Below are 16,918 nucleotides of genomic sequence, written 5' to 3'. Positions count from 1 at the left end.
TAGTTCTCTGTTGACAGATAGTCCACTCTTCTCAACGGCATGTGTTGCAGGTTACTCTTAAACACAGTGCTGATGTGAACTATCTTGTGCCTATTTTATTTTATACATCTGTAAATGTGCCTGTGGGGTAAATACCCCGAATAAAGATAATTAGGTCAAGGTTATTGGCATTCATAATTTTGATAGATGTTGTAGATGTTGCCAAACTGCCCTGCATATGATTATAGAAAGTCATTCTTCCATGAGCATTACACGAGGTGACTGTTTCCTAGAGACTAAACTATATAGCAGGGGTCCCCAAACTACGGCCCGTGGGCCACATGCGGCCCCCTGAGGCCATTTATCTGGCCCTTGCAGCACTTCCGGAAGGGGCACCTCTTTCATTGGTGGTCAGTGAGAGGAGCATAGTTCCCATTGAAATACTGGTCAGTTTGTTGATTTAAATTTACTTGTTCTTTATTTTAAATATTGTATTTGTTCCCGTTTTGTTTTTTACTTTAAAATAAGATATGTGCAGTGTGCATAGGGATTTGTTCATAGTTTTCTTTTTTATAGTCCGGCCCTCCAACGGTCTGAGGGACAGTGAACTGGCCCCCTGTGTAAAAAGTTTGGGGACCCCTGCTATAGAGTGTGTGGTAAAACTTCTGGATCTTTGATGTTCTGAAAGGTGAACAGTGGTATCTCAGGTTAGTTTTAAATTGTATTTTTTATATACTAAAAGAAGTTGAACTTCTTTTATATGCTGTTTCTTATCAAACAACCTTTCCCTCATTTTTCCTTATATAGCCTTTTAACACCACACGGTCAGCAGAAACAGGTACTTCTGTCTTGACTTTATACACGAAGAAACTGAGGCCCAGAAGAGACAAGATGTTGGCTCAGGACCACAAACAAAGTTAGTAGGTGGTAGAATCATGACTTGCCTCTCAGTTCTGTTGTTGCCAGGTCATAGTTACATCTGTTAGAATTATCCTCTGAATCTCTCTCTCTCTCTCTCTCTCTCTCTCTCTCTCTACTAGAGAGTTTGTTCATTCCCATGGATTAACTTGATGCTATTGAGTTCTAAGCCTATGTAGTATCTTCAGCTATATTTTAACCCTCTTTGGATCGAGAAGGGACAGCAATCACTGAAATGATAGAATTTTAGAGCAGAAGGCAGATCTGAGAGATCATAGACTAACCTAGTCATTTTATAAAAAGGGAAACCAGGAATCAGAAACGTTGTGTCCTCTGTTTCCAAGGTTATCCCATTTCTAAGAAGTCAGGGCCAAGTCAGAGTTCATTTTGTTTTTCATTTGGTTTAATAATGAAGAGAAGAAGGAAAACATGTGTGTCATTTACTGAAACTGGTCATCTCGATGTTATAAAAACTTCCAGGACGGGAAGTGAGAAGTGTGAATTCATTCATTCATCCATCCATTCACTCACACTCATTCATCCAACCAATAATCATGTTCCATGTATGAGGCACTGTGCTTGTCATGGGGCTTATAATGGTGAACGAAAAGGCATAGTCCCTGCCTTCATGGAGAACACAATCTAGAAGAAGAAACAGATATCAAGCAAATAATATACAAAGATGTGATTACAAACTGGGGGAAAGACTATATGGGAAACTTGCATGGTGCTGTGCAAGAACAGGACAGGAAGACATAATTATTAGACTCTAGAGTCTGGAAACCTCCCACTGCCCACCCCACCCCCCACCCCAGCCCTATCCCTGCCCAGCCACATTGCCCCTGAGGCATCTCCATGGAAACCTAAGATTCCATGGATCCACTTGAAACCTACTATTCCCTGAACAGTCCTATTACCTCATTTCTTCAGAGGAAAGAACGGAGGCTCCAAAAGGAAGCATGACAGGGGACCACCTGGCTAATTAAAGCCGAACCAGCACCAGGACAGCAGCCTCCTGACCTTCCAAGGCTCTTTCCACCAGACCAGGCCCTCGTAGTGCAGCGCTGTGCTCTGCTACCAGAGTCTGCAATGCAACCATTCTTCACAAACCATGGACTCCCAGTAGACGGGGGCATTTTAAATCAATTTATACCCTGCTATAATCAATACACTGCATAGAACAAACAAATCAAGATCTTGAAAAACTACTTGCCAAGGAAGCTATGCCATTTAAAAAAAAAAATAGTTTCCCTTCTTTTCCTTGAGTGGTTCGCCAATTATTGTGCCGAAGAGTGGGGTGAACGTGCCTCCGCTGAGCGCACCATTTTAGAGTTTACTTCGTGGAAGAGCCGAAATTCTTCCTTTGTCAACGGACAGCTTTTCTGTGGCAGTGAAGAGCTTGACCTAAGTTCTCCTGATGAATTGTTCCTGTTCACCAGTGCAGTCCCGAGCACACACTTCGTCGGAAGTGGGAAATGGTTGACAGAGGAGATACAACCCCATTTACTTAGATTTGGTCAGTGTGTGTGTAGCTGTTCTGGGCGCCCAGCGCTCCTCACTCGTTTACACCCGGGGCAGTGGGGTTGGGCAGGGGGTGATGGATCTTCAGCCTATTCAATGCCATCTCATTAAAATTAGAGCTCCTTGACTCAATATGCTCCCCCGCCACTGTTCTTAAATTTATTTTTCTTCTCTTTGGGGGTGGAGCGGAGCGATAGAATCGGGGAATTTTAATATTATTTCCCATGTTCACATTTAGCTGTTTTACAACTAGGTGACTCAAAATGATAGAAGAATCAAGACCAATTTTAGAAATGAGGGAAAAACGAGTAGAACTCTCATTTAAAGAAATATTGCCCCATTAAATTTAACTTTTCTAAATACTAATTAAAAAAAAGAACTATTGAAAAATACAGGGGAAAAAACTCTAAATACTGAGATGTTCATGGCAGCAGCATTGATAATAGTAAAAAATTAAATTTAAATAGCCAACCATCAAGAAAGAGTAAAATGCACGTTGATATATTCCGTGTAATCGTGTGCATGAATTGAAACAGGGCTTCGAAACAAAAGTCCTCACATAGGGATGTGAAGTGGGAAAGAAGGCCCAGCACGGTCATTAAGAGTAGAGGCGCTGGCCTGACCTGTAGTAGCACAGTGGATAAAGCGTCGACCTGGAACCCTGAGGTCGCCTATTGGAAACCCTGGCTTCCCTGGTCAAAGTACATACGGGAGTTGATGCTTCCTGCTCCTCCCCTCTTCTCTCTCTGTCTCTGTCTCTATCTCTTTCTCTTTCTCTCTCTCCTCGAAAATGAATAAATAAAATCTAAGGAAAATTATCTATCTATCTATATATAAAAGCGTAGAGGCGCTGGGGTCAGTGGCTGACCCTCATGGCCACACTAAGTTCCTCTTTTTGCCTTCCGTTCCCTGTCCACGAGCAGAGGGTCATCATCCACCTGTTCCACGGGGCCCTGTGGGATTCAGGAGAGGGCATGCATGTAAAGCCTCGACCCCATGCTGGCTACACGGTAGGGGCTTGACCGCTGGTCACAATGATCATCAAATAGACGATCTCAATCTTGTTATGAGATGTTAATAGAGGCCGCCAATTCCTTCAACAGGCAGATTTCTTTGGGCTGTAGGACTGAGGATGACTGATTTGTTTCTGTTAAAAATTTCCATTCTTGGCCATGTTCTGTAATTATTATACTAGGTTTTTTTGTCCCTCTACCCTCTTTTCACCCCAGAAACATTTTTGTCCTTGTCTGTCTTGCGCTGTGTCTCCAGGAGGTCCTCAGGGACTGCATTACTCAGGGCCCCTTGCCCTTGGGCTTCTGGTTGGGTCTAGCTGGTGCCTCTGCGTGGCGGTAGGTGTGACAGCAGCCCCTGCCGGGGTTTACCCGTTCCCTTCCAGCGTGGGGACAATGACAGCTGCCCAGGGCGCTAGTCCAGGGCGCCTTGCTGTCCCTCGCCCATCCACGAACTCTGCTTACCAGTCTGTGAATCATCAATCCTTTTAGTAAATTTTCTTGGAAGTTCGAGCCGAGCACGCTTCTGCTTTCTGCCGGGACCCTAGCTGATACAAGGAGCGGGGGTTGTTTGTATAATCGGAACACTTCTTTCGGAATCGCAGAGGACCACCACGGCCGCCTAGCTCCCGAAAGGAAGCCCCTCCTTGTGGCGTGGAGAGAGGCCGCTCCGCTTTCAGACTCCGGGTGATTATTTTGGTTTCATTTTCGAGCCTTCCCATCAAAGTAGACTTCAGGGCTAGAACACCTATTTCCTAGAAAAACACACTTTCTCCTGGAGAGAAATTCTAGAAAGCAGTCGCGGGCTATTGACAAACTATAATGCTGCAAAGGGTTCTGGCCAAAGAGGGGTTGAGAAAAAAAAAAAAAAAAAAAACTGTCCGAAGGGAGAAGGTGTCCCAGAAAGCGGTGCATCCCGGCAGCAGCGGCCGTGTGCCCGGCCGGGCAGTCGCAGACAGAGCCGTGCCTTGAGGGAGACCGGCCTCTGCGGGCACTGGAAACTCCCCAGCCCCTGTGGTGTCTGGGCTCAGCCGCTGCCAGTCTCCCGGGGGGTAAGTGATACAGTTTGTTCAGTCCGGGGGTGGGATGGCGGTGTGAGGTGGTGATGGGGCTGGTTGCGGAGGGGGGCGGGAGGGGACTTGGCATGGCCCCACGCACTGCTCCACTGTGAAATCATGATTGGCAGGCGGAGTGTTCCCCAGGAGGAAGCGTGGGGAGGAATCTCACAACTGCATGGCAATAAAGAGCTGCCTGGTGGGCCTCCCTCTCCGCCAAGAGGCTCCGTAGCTCCGAGGTTCCGGAGGGGCGTGTGGGGTGTGGGGGGGGGGGAGGAGGAAGAAGCTGCTCTGCCCAGGGCTGAGGGGTCACCTTTGCCGAAACCTTCCAGTGGCACATGTGTTAAAGACAGCAAGTCCGGGGGTGCCAGCAGGGCACAGAGGACCAAACTGCAGATGCGGGGAGGGGGCCCGGGAAGCCAGCTGGGGGCTTCCCCTAAAGGAAAGGGATGAGAGGTGAGAGTCAGTGAATCAGACGGCGTGGGAGGGACGAAGCCTGTGAAAACCGTCAGCCTCAGCACCCCGACTCAGGGACGGGCCTTCTTCTCCTTCTGCTGTGAAGTGAACGCTATGTGGCTGAGCTTTCGTCCACCCCTCCCACCTCCAAGTCCCATAAACAAGGGGACTGTGTTTATCGTGTTTATTGTGACTCGCAATGAGTTAACTGAGTGCTTACTATGTACGTGGGGAGCCCTGTGCCAAGCACCAGGAAGACAGAGATGAACACCGCCTTCCTGCTCACCTGAGACTGAGTCTGATGGGGGGGGGGGGGGGTCAGATATGAAACACGACAGCACATTCACCTCATAGTTCTTGAAAAATATCTGTTTGGGTCCCTACCCTGTAGAGACTCAGATGTGATTGGCCTTGGAAGGAACCATGACATGGACCCTAAGGTAATTCTAGTGTGCAGCTTAGTTTGAAAATTACTGGTGTCCCCCCCTTTAAAATTAATTAAATTTATTGGAATGACATTGGTTAACATAATTATACAGGTTTCAGGTGCCCAATGTGTTGGAGAATTCCTGTTTTATATATTCTCAGGGTTCCATAAAACATTCTTTCCAAGAAACATTCAGTGATGGCCAAAGTAAATTTGAAAAATAACTTTTTAGATATGCTAGATATTAAAGACTAGGAAGTTCTATAATAAAGAAATCTATTTCGATGTAAAGAAATATATAAATAAATAGATGTTGCACATTGTGAACATTGCTTTGAAGAAAAGGTGAAAGGCATGAATAGGCATGATTGGTATAAGATGCTTAGAAAATGTTTCTTTGAAGAAATGACTTCAATGGAGAGCTGCATAATCTGTGTGGGCAGGGAATGGGAAGGGCAGTGTTCCAGGCAGAGGGCTCATCATGTGCAAAGGTCTTGAGGTAGGGAAAACATTTGAAGGACAGAAAGAAAGCTAGTGATCCTGGAATGTAGGAGGTGAGGTGAAAAATGATAAAAAAAGGGGGGGGGGCAAGATTTCTGCCTTCAAGGAACTCATACCTTAGGGAAAAACTCATATAATTCCAAACACTCCTTATTACTGTATGGATCTATAATTTCCTAAATACAACAGGAAGGAGGAGAAATCAGGGTTGCCAGCTGATACAAACACCCATTTCAGGTTTGTCCCTAAGTAACTTACATAACTTTTGAAACGGCAGATACGCTTTCATAAGTATGTTGTCTTAGGCTAATATTAGCATGAGGTCATGTTTACTGAGTGTACAGTCTGGGAAAGAAGTGACTTGGAGGTTGGATCAAGATGCTGAACTGACACACATACCTGCCCACCCTTCTTCTCTCCAAACCCTTAAAAAAGTAAACAGTGTTTAAAAATACACCCGTTAGCTAGAAAACAAAAAAGTGAGTTATAAATACCCATTTCCCTCCTCCTCCATTCCTCCTTAATCCCTAGAAACCACTAACCTGTTCTCTATTTCTATATAATGTTGTTATCTCAAGAGTCTGATATAAATGGAATAATAATACACTATGTTGTCTTTTGGGATTGGCTTTTCCAATCAGCATAATTCTCTGCAGATTCACCCAAGTTGTTATGTGTATCAATACTTTGTTCTTTTTTACCGCTGAGTAGTATTCCATGGCGTGAATGTGCCCAACTGGTTTAATCATTCACCAATTCAAGGACATCTGTTTCCAGATTTTGGTTACTACAAATAAAGCTGCTATTAACATTTGTGCTCAGGGTTTTATATGAACATAAGTTTTCATTTGTCTGGGATAAAGACTCAGTATGTAATTGGTAGAATGTATGATAACTGCATGTTTAGTTTTTAAAGAAATTGTCGAACTTTTTCTGGAGAGCCTGTGTTATTTTGCATTTCCACCAGCAATGTGTGAAGAGATTTCTCTGAACTCTCATTGATGTTGTCACAATTTAAATTTTTTTCTCTACTATAATGGGCATGTAGTAATATTCCATTGTGGTTTTAATCTGCATTTCTCTGAGGCAGCCTAACAATTTATTATCATGTAGCGAACAGGAGCAGAGAGAACTCTGGGAGGGAAAAGAAATATGGGGATTGCTGGGTGGATCCCAGTCGGGGTGCATGAGGGAGTCTGTCTGTCTGTCTGTCTCCCCTCCTCTCACTTGGAAAAGCAGAAATAAAATAGATTAAAAAAATAAGTAGCCATAGATACATATTAATTAAAGTAGACAGGTACCTATGAGAACTAAGGAGTTAAAAGTGGCAGCTCTGAAAAGAGGAAGGGTGGGAAGAAGGAAGCAAATAACAGTTGTTTTTTTTCATTATAAACCTTTCTAAACAATTTGTTTTTTTAATCCTATTCTAACATCACTTTAGAGAAAATTTAGAAGTGTATATAAAAAGAGACAGACTCTCAGGTTGAGTAAACTAATTGAACCGTATGCTCTTTACAAGCGATGAATGTACTTCAAATGTCATGGCAAGGATGAAAATAAAAGGACAGAGAAGGCAGCAGACAAAGAGAGACTACTAGAGAGCAATGTTAATTACAAACAACACAGAAACTGAGGCAAACAGTAGGAAGCAAGACAAACAAAGCAGCTTCTCAGAGATCAAAGCTCAAAGGGACACTACTTTAAAAAGAACAGGGACTGAAACAACACACGAATTCACACTTTCTACCCAACGGAGCTTACACATTCTTTCAAACATCAAATATGGTATGTACAGAACTGATTCACTGGTTAGTCACAAGTAAGAGTTTACAAAACTCTGAACAGAATAGAGTCCACATTTAAACATGTTCTAATTATAATAAAATTAGAAATTAACAATAAAGATATAGCCAAAAAATATGGCCCCTTAAATGTTTAAAATGACTCATCTAAAAACTGGCTCAAGTGGAAATGACAAATTATTTATAAATAAATAATAATTCTAGAACTGCATTTTATACTTTTTGGATATGGACAAAAGTATAGTGAGGGGGAAAATATATAGCCTTTAATTCATGGATTATAAAACAATAAAAATAAAGGAACAAGTAAATTAAGTTTTCAATAAAAAAAAACCAAAATAAGGAAAGAACCCATAAAGTAAACCCATAGAAGGTAGTAAGATTGGCAAAGTTAAAGCCAGAAATTAAAAAAATAGAAAATAAGCAATAGGTTGAATGAATCAAAAAATTCTTCAAACAAACAAACAAACCAAATAGACAATGTTCAACAATTCTGAAAGAAAGGGCCCAAATATATGACTTTTGAAATGCTGGAAGGGCTACTATATTCACAGAGGAGATTTAAAACTTGTGTTCAACACTGAATCAATAATCACAATCCAAGTGAAACTTCCGTTGTTGGTAAAAGGCATCTACCAGAAATGTACGGTAGACATACTAATTAGTGAAATATTAGCTGCACGTTGACAGAAGCAGGTAAGAGAGAAGGATACCTACTATCCCAGTTACTATTCACAATGTAGTGGGAACTAGTATTCACATCAAGTCTAGTTAATGAAGCGAGATCAAAAAAGAAAGAAAAATGTTAGAAAGGAAGGAACAAAATGACCCTTATTTGAAGATAATATGAAAAAAGTTTCCATGAGATGCAAGACAACCTATTAGGGAAAAGAAAGCTACCTCTCAGAAAGTTCAGTGAAGCCGCCCACTAAAGACTTAAAAATTAGTAACAGTTCTTCTATCCCATAATAGTGAGTTAGAGAATAACTTAAAAAGAAAGTTCACTCAGAATAGTCACAAAAACTGTAAACTATATCCATCATGAAACTTAACGGGAAGCGTAGAGGATCCATACAAAGAAAATTATTAAACTTTCTTGACTATGTAAAATTCAACTTGGTTAGAAAGACATGTCACGAATGGGAGGTCTCACCAAAGTAATTTAGGAAGATGATGCTATCCCAATAAGATTTTAAAAGTTCAACTTGACATGCCACTTCTAAAAGTCATTTAGAAAGGAGCATGTGTGCAAATAACAAACATTCTGAAAGAGATTACCACGGGGAGGGACTTGCCCTGCCAGATGTTAAAATATGCTGAAGTTATTACATGGGACCATCACAGGTATAGACAGATCAGTGAGACGCAGCGTGTGAACACACACATCTTTCCACTTCTAGGTAACAATCCTAGAACAAAATAAACATGAAAAAATATTCTAGGATTGTTACCTAGAAGCGGAAAGATGTGTGCGCTCACACAGAGACACACACGGGCATGCCTTGTTTTATTGCACTTCACAGATGCTGTTTCTTTTTACAAATTGAAGGTTTGCGGCAACCCTGCCCCGAGCAAGCTTACTGGCGTTAGTTTCCCAACAGCATTTCCTTGCGTTGTGTCTCTGTAATTCTTTCAGTATTTCGAACTTCTATGGCTGTTATTATATTAGTGACGGTGATCTGTGACCAGTGGTTTTTGATGTTACTATTGTAAGTGTTCTGAGGCACCACGAACAGTGCCCATCAAAGACTGCAAATTTAATAAAGGTGTGTGTGACCGACCCACGGACTTGCCGTCCCCAGTGTCTCTCCCTCTCCTTGGGCTACCGATTCCCCGAGGCACAATGTTGAGCTGAGGCCAGTTAACAAACCTTCGATGGCCTCCAAGTGTTCAGGTGAAGAGAAGAGTCCCGTATCTTACTCTAAGTCAAAAGGTAGGCATGATTAAGCTTAGTGAGGAAGGCATGTTGGAAACTGAGACAGGCCAAGAGCTGGGCCCCTTGCGCCAAACACCCAAGTGGTGAATGCAAAGGGAAAGTTCTAGAAGGAAATTAAAAGTGCTACTCCAGTGAACATACGAATTTTAAGAAAGTGAAACAGCCTCATTGCTGATCTGGAGAAAGTTTTAGCGCTCTGGATACAAGATCAAACTAGCCACAACATTCCCGTAAGCCAGCGATTTTCAACCGGTGTGCCTCAAGAATTTAAAAAAATGCAATACCTGACTATTTAGTCAGGGGCACTGACCTTCTTTTCTCCCTTAGATTGTCAAATAATAATAATAATAAAAGACAACAGCCAACACAACAGTGGCTGTCCAGTGTGAAAGTATTAAACTTAAACTTTTTTTTTTTGGTAAAATCATCAAAAAGGATATTTTTTGGTGTGCCACAGAAGTTTTGTAATTTATGTGTGCCATGAGATGAAAACGGTTGAAAATTGCTGCCTTAAACCATAGCCTAATCCAGAGTGAGTCCCATCTCTTTCATGAGGGCCTGAGAGAGGTGAGGAAGCTGCAGATGAGAAGTTGGAAGCTAGCAGAGGTTGGTTCATGAGGTTTAAGGAAGGACTTTTTCCCCCCCATAACATACAAGTTCAAGGTGAGCAGCAAGTGCTGATGTAGAAGCTTCAGCAATCTATGCAGACGCTCTGGCTAAAATAATGAAGTTGCCCACACTAAACAACAGACATTCAGTGTAGACAGACCTGCCTTCTATTGGAAGAAGAGGCCATCTAGAACTTTCTTTTTCTTTAAATTTTATTTTATTTTATTTTATTTTTTGTATTTTTCTGAAGTTGGAAACGGGGAGGCAGTCAGACAAACTCCCGCATGTGCCTGACCGGGATCCACCCAGCATGCCCACCAGGGGGCGATGCTCTGCCCATCTGGGACGTTGCTCTGTTGCAACCAGGGCCATTCTAGCGCCTGAGGCAGAGGCCATGGAGCCATCCTCAGCGCCCGGGCCGACTTTGCTCCAGTGGAGCCTTGGCTGCGGGAGGGGAAGAGAGAGACAGAGAGGAAGGAGAGAGGGAGGGGTGGAGAAGCAGATGGGTGCTTCTCCTGTGTGCCCTGGCCGGGAATCGAACCCGGGACTCCCGCACACCAGGCCGATGCTCTACCACTGAGCCAACTGGCCAGGGCCTATTTTATTTTTAAATTATTCATTTTAAAGAAGAGAGAGAGAGAGAGAGAGAGAGAGAGAAGGGGGGAGCAGCAGGAAGCATCAACTCCCATATGTGCCTTGACTGGGCAAGCCCAGGGTTTTGAACCAGCAACCTCAGCATTCTAAGTCGATGCTTGATCCACGGCACTACCACAGGTCAGGCCATCTAGGCTTGTCTCATAGCTAGGGATTAGAGTCCAATGCCCGGTTTCCAAGTGTGAAAGGACAAGCTGACTCTCTTGTTAGGGGCTAATGCAGCTGTTTTGAACGTTGGTCAAAACCAACGTTCATTTACCATTCCAAAACTCCCAGGACCCTTAAGAATTATGCTAAATCTACTCTGTGCTCTGTAAATGGAACAACAAAGCCTGGGTGGCACATCTGTTTACAACATGGTTGACCAAATATTTAAAACTCAGTCTTGGGAGCTACTGCTCAGAATAAAAGACTCCATTCAAAAATATTACTGCTCATTGACAACGTGTCTGGTTCCTCAAAAGATCTAATGGAGATATATAACCCTGTACTGTATTGTTTGAGGATTAAAATATTTTCTCTAAATGAAGAATGTCCAAAAACAAAAGAAAACAAAACAAAACTATGTTTTATAACATATATTATTGTTGAAAAGTTATAAGGCGGTTCACAAGACCGTTGGCGAATAAACTGGCTGAGTCCTGACAACTCAGCAACGAGCAGGGGAGTTGAGGAGGAGTGGAGGTGCAGAGGCTATTGCAGCGGATGACTCTCCAGTGCTGCTGCCCTCCTCTCACTCCCACCGGCCCTGCTGTCTATCCCTGTCACACACTGAGTCACTGGGCGCCCACAGTTTCACTTGCAAGAAAGAACATGTTACTCCACCGAGTTTCCTGTCCTCTGGATGGAACATCTTCTGTCCCTCCTACTTGCTCTCATCTGCATTGGCCTCACCCCTCCCTAGACAGGCTACATAAAGTTATACATTTTTTGGATTCATGGAATTATACCACTCCAATCTAGTCACGAGGGGAGCCATATCACACTCATGATTGGATTAATTCTTCAAGTAATCAGATGTGGAAAAGAGTTCTATTCCCTAATGCATCTTTCTTGGTAGACAAATATCCTTTCAGCTACGAGGTATAGGAGGAAAACAAAGAGACGGCCTCAAAATAGTTTAAACTACTACACAATGTGCACCTAAGTCCCAGGAAGTCATGGGATTCTGGTGAATAGATGGCTCAAGTGACCAAGTCAGGATCAAGTTTACACTGTCATTATAAAAGATCTACCCTAAGGGGTTTCAGGTAAAAATGGCGGACACTTCCTCCTAGAAGCTGCAGCGCTACTGGGCATCTGTCTGGGATCCTTTGGCTGCTTCTTCTTCTAAGAAGGAGATTGGAGGTGGAGGTTACTAGAAGAATCCACTTGGTCTTTACGAAGGAGATAGGTAAGCAGCTCCTGAAAGGTCCTGGCAAGCTGTACAAGGAGGAAGGCATTTGAATTTTTCAAAAGTGCCATCAAATGAAGAACAGTAAGATAATTTGCTAATATAAGCCTTTGTAGGAAGGAATGGGGGCGGGGGTTTCTAATTGTTTCAGGGACAAGGTGGGAAGCGAGGTGGGGAAGGGCAGCGCACAAAGTGGCGGCTCACACTCCCTGGAGCCCTTCCAGAGGCATCTCATCATCGGCAAACTGTGACGTTGCAAGGCACACTTACAAAAAAAAAAAAAAACACCAGAAAAGAATTCATCCTGTGGATGGAAAATAGATGCTGTACTGCACCTGTTATAGGATAACTTCCTATCCACCTCAAACCCTCCAAAGAGCAGCAAAAATCACAGACAAATGACATGTCCCCTGCAAATGAAAGCGTTAGGCAGGTCGCCCGAGGCAGTGAGAAGACACGGGACAAAGTCTGGCAGCTGTCCAGAGCGTCAGAGCATCGGAAGTCGCCCTAGACGTGCTCTGTGAACTGTGCAGACCGGCGTAATGTGACCAAAGGATGCAAGTGTTCTTTGAACCTGTGGAGAAAACACCGAAAAACAGACAACAGCCCTCTGAGCCCCATTTTCCAGCATTCAGAGGGGTGGGGAGGAGCTGCAGGCAGAAAAACCCAGTGGGTCTCACGCAAAACTGTTCCCTGGGTTTTCAGCTGAAATCAACCCTTTCATCTCCAAGTTGTGATGGCAGCTGGCCTGGCGCATGGCCCCCGGGGCCTGAAGAAGGCTGATAAAGAGATGCGCTTAAATAGATTTCTGGATATCAACAACTTTAAAAAACCAACATGTTGATGAATTGAGTGTAAACATGTGAGGAACAGAAGGATTAAGATTTTCTTTCAAATACTGGCTTAAGCACGAAGGGGGAAAACGTCCAGTTGTGAAAATGGGCTGAGGTCCTGCCGAACGCAGGGCTTCCAGAGAGCAGTCTGGCATTTCTGCCAAAGCCCACGGACGGCGGGGTGAAGCCTTCCCTCTAACCAATTAGATAATTGCCACTTCATTCTGCAGACGTCTCATTGTTCCTTCTTTTTTTTTTTTTTAAGCAAACAAAATAATTAGCCTTGTCTCGGTAATTTTGCTAATATTTCCATAATTAAATAATTACTTCAATCCTGGATTAATTAACTGTCCTGCCTCTGGGTACAGGAGGCCGCCAGCTGTGTTCAATAACCCTTGAACGTGGTCAGTGGAAGGATTCAATTTCTGACCTTCTGTATTAACATAAGGAAACCTACTCCATAATGCAACAGACAATTCTGTTTATAATGCCGAATTAATCTCCCCCAGTCACTCACACAAGCCCACTCTGACCTTTCATTGCAACCTCACACAAACGCAAGTCTCCTGAGATGACACATGTTAATATGTGAATGCTGATAGAACTCGGTGGTATTGTGGCCGGGGATTAAAGAGCTGACAGTCTGGATAAATTAGCTCCTGATAGCTCACTAATCAAATGGAAGAGGCAAATGTCAAGTTGGGCAGCGCTGATGAAACCCTTCACCAAAACGCTGAGCGGGAAAAATAAAGAGAGGAAAATGCTCACGTTTGACACGGCTGCCAAAACTTTCTCTGCATTTCAGGAAGTCTTGGCCGATGAAACAACCGAGAGAGAAAGTATCAGAAAGTATCCTGGTGGCTTCATTTACCTGTTGTTGCTAGTACCTTCAGACTGCCTTCTCTTAGAATAGCAATTTTCAACTGGTGTGTTGCAAGAATTTTCAAACCATGCAATACTTGACTATTTAGTCCGGGACACTGACTTCTTTTCCCTTAGACTGTCAAATGAAAAAGTGTCAACAGCCAACACAACAATAGCTGTCTGGTTGAATGACTCAAAATGATACCTAATTATTATTATTTTTTTGTCAGATCCACAAAAAAATCTATTGGTTGGTGTGCTGCAGAATTTTAGCGATTAGTTTATGCATGCTATGAAATGAAAATGCTTGGAAATGGCCATCCTAGAATGATACGGAAAAGTCAAAGTGATAACCAATTCAATGCTGCCTTACCTACGGAGTTACAAGCAGAGCGGGGTGCCAGGGATTTCCTCGGAAAGCTGTAGGGTTTGGGGAGAACAGTGTTTGCGGATGTGGGAACAGGGCTTGGGAAGGTGAAAGGAAATACATGTGCTACCTGGACATTTTGGTGGCCCAAAGGAGCAGCAGTGACCTGAACACAGATATTCTACCTTGTTGCCTGGAATATGCATGGAAGGCCTTATTGGGTGTCAGAACCATTCTGGGTATTTCCAATACCTTCACCAATCAGGGAAATAGATCGCTTTCTTTTTATCTACCACATTCAACATAATGAGATACTTCTGGCTCTGCTGTGAGCCTTAGGCACATTCCTTAACCTCGTTGCCTCAGTTTTTTCATCTGCAAAGTGGGAATCTTAACAGTACCTATCTCACAGGGTTACTGTGAAGGTTTAAATAGAGCTAACATATCTAACGGCTTTGAACAGTGCCTGGTGCATAGTAGGCACTAGGTGAGTCTTGGCTGTTATCTCCAAAACATCTCTGTAATATTTTTCTCCTCTGGGCTCTCTCATCTTTCCCAGTTGCTATAGCAACGGCGTCAGGCTGTCCTGTCCTCTTTCTTGAATAGCTTCCTAATTCATTTTCTTATTAAAATCCATCTTTTTCAATACTTTACACATAGTATTGCCACTTAAATCTTTCAATCCTCTGATCTTGTCTTTCTCTTATTCAGTGACCTGCAGAATTCATCAAGTAAAGTCTCAATGCCTTCATCTTTTTTTAAAATTTAAAAAAAAAATTTTTTTTTTGGTTAGTAACAGACAGAGAGAGTGAGACAGATAGAAAGGAAGGGAGAGAGATGAGAAATATTACTTGTAGTTGTGTCACCTCAGTTGTTCATTGATTGCTTCTCCTATGTGCCCTGACCAGGGTCTCCAGCAGAGCCAGCAACCTCAGGCTCAAGACAGCAACCTTGGGCTTCAAACCAGCAACTTTCAGGCTCAAGCCAGTGACCATGGGATCATGTCTACAATCCCACGCTCAAGCTGTTGACCCGCACTCAAGCCAGAGACCCTGCGTTCAAACTGGTGACTTTGGGGTCTCGAACCTGGGTCCTCAACATCCCAGGTAGACGCTCCATCCACTGTGCCACCACCTGGCCAGGCTCAACTCTTTCATCTTGATTTCAAGCCTCATCCGACCCTTACCTGCTGACCCCAGCTTCACTCTAATCTCACATTTCACTGCACCTTGTCACGAACCCTCCCGTCCCCCGGAGCCACGCCATTTTCTATTCCGTCAGCACATTCCCTTGTTTTCCTTTACTTGTCCCGGCAGGTTGTTGCTCTTATACTGTGCTTGCTGTTCCCTCCGCATGGGGCTTCTCTTCTGGTTCAAATCCTAGCCATCCTTGAGAGCGGGGTCCAAGTGCCACCTCCACCCTAGGGACTTTCTGAGCCCATCATTTCCCGACCCCCCTTTCTTTTCTGAACTCCAGTGCACTGTATTGGTTGTTGGTGGTGTTTTTAGTCCTCAACCCCTGTCACCTGCCATTGCAGCTATCAATTTATACGCCTCCTGTTTAGGATGTCCCATATCCCAGCTTCTAAGCTCCTTGGAGCCTGGCTGCTTCTGTGGTGTGTCCTCCTCGGTCCTGTCCCCAATCCTATGCTATGCACAGAGCATGTCCTCTGCAAGCAGGATAGGAACATTAATATTAATTGAGGGGCTTGGGATGACATCCTGGTCTTGCGCGTCATCCTCTCTGAGACTTATTCTCAGTCACCTCATTGCTCTGGGAGTGGAAATATATCAACTACCCGTGGAAGGAAACATCAGCCTATCAGCAGGAAAACAAACATACAAAATGCGCAACTAACCCTGAAACAATGGATTGTTGTTGTTGTTTTTTTGTTTTTTTTTTTTAAGATGGAGCAATGAAAAAGGATCAGAGTCCCATACCTTTGTATCTGGTTACCACGGCCGCATTGACACTAAGAGGCTCTTGAAAGGTGACAGTGAGTGATGTGCTGCTGGTTACCATGAGACAGACGTTGGTTGGCACCTCGGGGGCTCCTGGGACAGAAGAAAAAACACAGGGATCTTAACATGGCAAATCCTTTTCAAACAGTGTCCCTGCACCTTCAAAGGAAACCCTGAGACACACACGATGGAAACATTTGTTTGCATAGCCTAATAGCTTTCGCTTTTGAACATTTTCATTAGAGGTCCCAAAGGCCTTTATTTGTTGCCATCTTGGTCTTATTTGATTGGGGAACATCTTCTAAAGGGGTAAATAATACCAGTTCAGCCTTCCACAAGTGTCCGGGCAGGACCAGAGGGACCCGGCAGGACCAGCGAGGAGGAGGCTGGACAGTGTGAGCAGGAACCACCGCGTTTCAGAAAGCACTTCTGGGTCAATTGTTTCAGTGGAAACTTGTTTGCCCTTGATGGGTAGAAATGGCAAGTAACAGCGCCCTGTCCTCTAGGCTGAGGAAGCTGCAGCCCAAAGAGGCCCAAGCATTCATTCAAGGACGCAGTGGAGACCCTGCTAGGATGGACGCTGTGCTCTGGAGGCCTGATGCTGGGCTCTCCCCGGCATGGAAAGTTACCTC

The 16,918-nt window shown here is 43.8% G+C and overlaps 1 protein-coding gene across 1 annotated transcript in view; it reads right to left on the bottom strand.

Annotated features, from left to right (window-relative positions):
• ANKFN1 (ankyrin repeat and fibronectin type III domain containing 1) overlaps positions 1-16,918 on the bottom strand; it is a 349,730-nt gene that overhangs the window by 117,360 nt on the left and 215,452 nt on the right. Inside the window, exon 7 of the mRNA XM_066255513.1 lies at positions 16,266-16,379. Within this exon, the coding sequence (XP_066111610.1) occupies positions 16,266-16,379 (114 nt within the window). The remainder of the gene's footprint in view (positions 1-16,265; positions 16,380-16,918) is intronic.

The sequence above is a fragment of the Saccopteryx bilineata genome, chromosome 2 (genome assembly GCF_036850765.1).
Source record: "Saccopteryx bilineata isolate mSacBil1 chromosome 2, mSacBil1_pri_phased_curated, whole genome shotgun sequence".
NCBI lineage: Eukaryota > Metazoa > Chordata > Mammalia > Chiroptera > Emballonuridae > Saccopteryx > Saccopteryx bilineata.
Note: the sequence above shows the minus strand (reverse complement) of the source record. Positions and strands in the feature narration are given on the sequence as shown.